This window comes from Cucurbita moschata, unplaced genomic scaffold (assembly GCF_002738365.1).
Source record: "Cucurbita moschata cultivar Rifu unplaced genomic scaffold, Cmos_1.0 Cmo_Scf00048, whole genome shotgun sequence".
In the NCBI taxonomy this organism is placed as follows: Eukaryota; Viridiplantae; Streptophyta; class Magnoliopsida; order Cucurbitales; family Cucurbitaceae; genus Cucurbita; species Cucurbita moschata.
In genome coordinates, this window is record NW_019268564.1 from 1,666,056 (window position 1) to 1,672,119 (window position 6,064).

At 39.9% G+C, this 6,064-nt stretch overlaps 1 protein-coding gene and 1 long non-coding RNA gene across 2 annotated transcripts; both read left to right on the forward strand.

Moving 5' to 3' along the window:
* The first annotated feature begins 365 nt into the window (after positions 1–365).
* On the forward strand, positions 366–4,085 carry LOC111435133. Its single transcript, XM_023072470.1, has 2 exons — positions 366–797; positions 1,258–4,085. The coding sequence occupies exon 2, from the start codon at positions 1,437–1,439 to the stop codon at positions 3,558–3,560; it is 2,124 nt and encodes a 707-aa protein (XP_022928238.1). The 5' UTR covers positions 366–797; positions 1,258–1,436; the 3' UTR covers positions 3,561–4,085.
* A 381-nt stretch (positions 4,086–4,466) lies between these two features.
* LOC111435135 lies at positions 4,467–5,508 on the forward strand. Its single transcript, XR_002709036.1, has 2 exons — positions 4,467–4,793; positions 4,997–5,508. It is a non-coding gene; the product is annotated as an uncharacterized LOC111435135 (long non-coding RNA).
* The last annotated feature ends 556 nt before the right edge of the window (positions 5,509–6,064 follow it).

Here is a 6,064-nt window from a genome sequence, read left to right on the forward strand (position 1 = left end):
CTGTATTATTATTATTATTCATAAAAGAAGTAAAAATTGCATTACCAATGAGATAATATAAACCATAATTAATTTATAGTTAATGAAATAATAGAAATTAAAAAAGAGGAAAATAATTATTAAGCTACATTATTGATTTTTAGTTTAAAAAAAACAATAAAATTAATATTAAATTATGTGTTTTTATTTTTTTAATTATAATCTAAAAATGCAAAAATAAAATTATATTTTTTTATAAAAAAGAGGAAATGTGAAATTATATTACTATACTTTAAATTAAAAAAAAAAATGGCGCATGTTAGCAGGACGCACCATTAAATAGCATATTACAATTCCATTTTACAAGATTATATTTCCATTTTTATTATTATTACAACATTACACTAATTTTTATTTTCTCTTTCTAATTTTTCCGACCGGCGATCGAGGGCCTCCATCTCCAAATTCGTCGCCGCCGCATCTTCGGAGGCAGAGCCGGCTCCGAACCGGATCTAAATCGTCCATGTCCGACTTTCAGATTTCTTCAATTTTATGAACCCTAATTTACTCGTCTGTGAACTTGCAGTTACATTTTCCCCTATTTTTATTTTTTATTTTGAAAAAAGGGAAACCTAATTTTTAGGGGAATTTCTTCTGGTTTTCGCGGGAGGAAGTTCGTTTGAGTGAGTTAGTGCCTCTGGTACAGTGAGATTTGCCTACTGGTGAGCTAAGTTTCGCTCGATGTTCGAAGTACACGTGGCGATCTGGATAGTTACTACCTCCATTTTCTTGCTCGGATTTCAGTGAGCTTCTTTTAGGTATTTCTTTTTTTGGCTTTATTGTTCTTTTTTAATTTCAAGGGATAAAGTATTTGTTGCGTATGGATTTTCATTTTACATGTGCTATGGGTTTTGATTTAATAATTGAGCTGAATCTTGTGCCTTCTTGTTCATACGGATTTGTTGCGAAATGGGGTTTCTGATTTTGGTTTGAAGTGTTTGAATGTTGAAGAAATAGCGACGGAATGTTGAGATATTTAGTTGCGGCTGTACTCTGACTACTGAGAATTGAAAATGTCTATGTTGTCGAACTGTTTGAGATTGGGACTGGTTGATTCTTTTACTTCTAAGATCGAGATTCTTGAGGCTTTGAATTTTTTTTCCTTTTTTGCAGTATACTGTAGCTAGATGCTAAACTATGCATGAATTTCCCGTTCAAGATCTGTCTTCTATTTCCCTTTCTTCTTGTTAATTACTGTAATGTTCAAAAACTCTGCAGGAATTGTTCGCTTTTTCAAGCTAATTCCCGTGGGAACGTTGACATTGGTGGCAATTATTAGGGAACGTGGAAATGTGTATATGTTTAAGAATGTGGCTTCATGAGCTGTTAAGAACAACTCACTGGTCGTAGTTTTTGTCTTGAAGTGTTTTTGGTCTGTCACTGATTTAGATTTGTAAATGGAAGTAAACAAAGAGGAGGCCCTTAAAGCAAAAGTGGTTGCTGAGAAGCGTTTCGCGAAGCGAGACTTTAATGGTGCAAAGAATTATGCATTGAAGGCCAAAACTTTGTTCCCAGAGCTGGAAGGGATATCTCAAATGGTGTCAACTTTTGATGTTTACATTGCCTCTGAGATTATGTGTAATGGTGAAGTGGACTATTATTCTATTCTAGGATTGAAGCCTTCTGCGAACAAAGATGCTATTAAAAAACAGTACAAGAAGATGGCTGTGTTGCTTCATCCCGACAAGAATAAGACCGTCGGGGCTGATGGAGCTTTTAAGCTCGTTTCTGAAGCATGGGCTCTACTTTCTGATAATTCCAAGAGAAATGCGTATGATATCAAGAGAACCACTCAATTGGCATCTGCAGTTAGCCAACCGAACTTATCTTCAGCTCATGCTTCTGCGGCTACGAGTTTTAACAACTATACCAATATGTCCATGTCGCACAGTAGACTCGATACCTTTTGGACTGTTTGCACCTCTTGTAAAGTTCAGTATGAGTATCTCCGTAAATATGTGAACAAGAAACTTCGGTGCAAGAATTGCCGTGGCGTTTTCATTGCTGTGGAAACAGGAGCTGCCCCTGTGAATGGTTCTTTTCCCTACTGCAACTGGTCAAATGTTGCGGGTAATCGATATGGAAGTCATGGATTTGAGGGAGTTACGTATATCCCAGGAGATACTAGCTTTTATACTGGACATGGATATGAGTACGTTTCGAATGTGTCGTTTCAGTGGAACTCATCATCTGCATTCTACACACAAACCTTGGGCCCGAATGGGCCGGGTTCGGTACCTGTTGATAATCTTGGTCAAACAAATGGGCATTTCAGTTCATCTGGAGTGAAAGAAAAGGCAAGAGTCAACGGGAAGCGCCCTACAAAAAACAAGGTGGCTAATATGAATGCAAGCACACCCTCCAGCTGTCATGAGATCTTGGGATCAGATAGCAATGGAGCTGATAAGAGAAGGAAGGTTGTTGCAGAAGCCAGTTTGAGAAATGGTTATGTGGAGAAGGGACCATTGGCTGCTTCAGATTCAGGAGTAGCTAATGGAAATGCCACTGTTAAGCCCGAGCCTGTAGTTTGCTCCTCTCCAACTGAGCTTTCAGCTAAGCGCTCCCCTGTCCCTCCGGCATTCGACGCCAGAAAGCTGCTAATTGAGAAGGCAAGGACTGTAATTCGCCAGAAATTGGAAGAGATAAGGATTTCTTCAGCCACTGCTTCTCTTGAGAAATCAAAGACGGGATCTCAAGTTGGATTGGTTGGAAAGACTGGACGGGCACCGAAAACTACTAATACCGACGTATCCGGGCGTAGGTTAGACAAAGATAAAGCTGGACCAGTCTCAATAAACGTACCTGATTCCGACTTCCACGATTTTGACAAAGATCGATCAGAGGAATGCTTCAAGGCAAAGCAAATATGGGCTCTTTACGATGAAGAAGACGGCATGCCTCGCTTGTACTGTCTGATTCGCGAGATCATCTCTGTTAAACCATTTAAGATTCATATCAGTTACTTAAACTCCAAAACTGATACGGAATTCGGCTCAGTCAACTGGTTGGAGTACGGGTTTACGAAGTCCTGTGGAAATTTTCGTGCTTGGCACTCTGATGTTATTGAGCATATCAACATCTTCTCTCATGTCTTAAGCCGCGAAAAGGCCGGTAGGGGAGGCTGCATTCGGATATATCCAAGAAATGGAGACATTTGGGCTGTTTATCGAAACTGGTCATCAAACTGGGACAGATCAACCCCTGATGAAGTGAGGCACCGCTATGAAATGGTGGAAGTTCTTGATGATTACTCTGAAGAGCTTGGTGTCTGTGTGTGCCCCCTTGTGAAACTAACTGGATTCAAGACGGTTTATCAAAGAAATACAGACAAAGATGCCATTCGTTGGATTCCCAGGAAAGAAATGCTACGATTTTCACACCAGGTACCTTCTTATTTACTAAAGGGAGAAACAAGTACATTACCTGAACATTGTTGGGATCTCGATCCAGCCGCCACTCCCGACGAACTGCTCCACACTGCCACAGAAAATGAAGGGTTAACTGAAACCCAATTGAGTTAAGTTGAGTTGAGCAGGAGAACGACGACGAAGACGATGATAATGGGTGGGAGTCGATCTGAGCAGTCTTAACCAAAGTTAGGTCTAACTGTACAAACATGTCTCATGAGTTTGGCCAAATGCCATTACAGACACAAGGTGAGAAACCTACAGATGATTTGGATAATGTCTGCTGATTTGCTTCTTCTATGACGACGAATTTACTTAGCTTCAAGTAAATGCTTTCTATCTCTATCTGGTCGTAATCTTAAAGGAGCACTTGAAAAATTTTCGTTGGCTGAGAAACTTTGAGGCATATTATCCTGCACTGCATGCACCACAATACAAGTTATTATGCTACGTTCTTCCCTGCCCTTGTTAATCAGCAGAGCTTTGTTTTTCCTTTTCCTTCCAGATTAGTTTCTCTTACTTTGTTCTAATGGAAATGAACGAGAACTTGGCTGTTTATTCTCTTGATCTTGTTGTAAAATTTGAAGCTTCATTGCTTTGAAGCCTCATTTCATACGACAAACTACTGATTTTCTCATTTCCTTGCATCGGTTGAAGAGGAAAACGAAGCACTCTTTATAAGTGTGTGGAAACCTCCCTATAGCAAACGTGTTTCAAAAACCTTGAGGGAAGCCGAAAGAGGACAATCTCTACTAGCGGTGGATTTTGAGTTGAAGGGAAAGCCCAAAGAAGACGATATCGGCTAGTTGTGTGTTTGAGCGATTACACTACTAGATTCTCAAAGAAGGACAATATCTATTAATGGTGGGCTTGAGCGGTTATACTCCCAGAATCTCATTCACATATCCAAAACACCATCATCTTATGTCGAGCTAGATTAAATTAAATTTACCGTAATCTATCGAGCCGGGAAATATTAGTCTCTTTGTGTCAAAACTGGAAAGCTTCCATTAGAATCTTAGCTCTTAGCCCCAAGCCTCCATTAGAATGCTTTTCCCCTTGCAGCTGCTACTAAGTGACCAGTTCTTCCATTCATTGTACGGCCTAGAAAGTCAACTCATTGACCTGTCTGCAATTTGTGGGCAATGAAATGAATGAAGAACAAGCAGCAGAAGAGAAAAGAGCCTTTTTCCTCTTCTTTTTGGACCGATATTTCGGCTGAGGACTGCGACAGGCCGTCATGATTCGCAGAAAAAGAAATAAAGAAAGAAACCTTCACATTTCTCAAAGCCGCTTTCGAACAAGATGAACCCCCACTTCGCTGACACAAAGTCGCGCCGATTTCTGGTAATTTCTTCCTCGATTCTCGTGTTTTTTTCTTTTGTAGCTTCGCGATATGAATTCGATTGTGGCTTGATTTCCGGTTTAAACAGGTTGGATTGAAGAGCTTAATTTGCCTGATCTTTCGCTTCTTTCATGTGTTCTTCTTCGATTTGATTTTGAATGTTTCGTTTTTCTTTTCCGTGAAATCAACGTTGTGATTTGTAAAGGTTTGGAAAACGGCGTCTCGGTATCATTTGATTCACACGGCGGCTCTCCTTGCTGCCCCCTTCCACCAAGAACCCTAACATTGTAAGTCTTTTCCCTTCTCTCATTCCTCGAGTTTCTTTACATATATGCGGTCCGATATTGAATAAACTCGTATCACCTTTACATGGAAGTTAATTTTCTTTAAAATGGCGTTTTGTATTATATACATATATAAATCATTATGATTTTTTTGCAAAAACGACCCCCGAATTTTCAAAAATTTTAATGATAACATAACTTTAAAACTCGCGTAGGTAAAAGTATTTTAATTTTTTTTTTTAAGTTAAAGGTATTATTGAAAATCTTTATCAGTTTGGAAAATCCAAAGCTATTACATATTTTTTAGACCTCTAACAACAAACGTACTCCTTAATATTGAAGTTGGGTTCGACGTTTAGGGTTTATTAGACCTAGAGTTTGCCCCTAACAAAAAATATACTACATAATAGTTGATTAAGACTATGTGAATGTAGGGAAGATGTTTACGAAATCCTAGAGTTCAATACTTTTTGTGTAACGACCTGACTTTCCCTTCCGGGCTTCCCCTCAAAGTTTTAAAACGAGTCTGCTAGGGGAAGATTTCCACACCCTTATAAAGGGTGGTTTGTTCTCCTCCCCAACCAACGTGGGACATCACAATCCACCCCCCTTCGGGGCCTAGTGTCCTCGCTGGCACTTTTTCCTTCCTCTAATCGATGTGGGACTGCCCCCAAATCCACCCCCTTTGGGGCCCAGTGTCCTTACTGGCACACTGCCTCGTGTCTACCCCCCTTCAGGGAACAATGAGAAGGTTGGCACATCGTCCGATGTCTGGCTCTGATACTATTTGTAACGACCCAGATTCACTACTAGCAGATATTGTTCTCTTTGGGCTTCCCCTCAAGGCTTTAAAACGCGTCTGCTAGGGGAAGGTTTTCACACCCTTATAATCAGTGGTTTGTTCTCCTCCCCCAACCAATATCGGACATCACATTTTGAGTTTCTTTGGGAGACAAATATAGTAGAGTCATTGTCTTTTGAGAATAGTC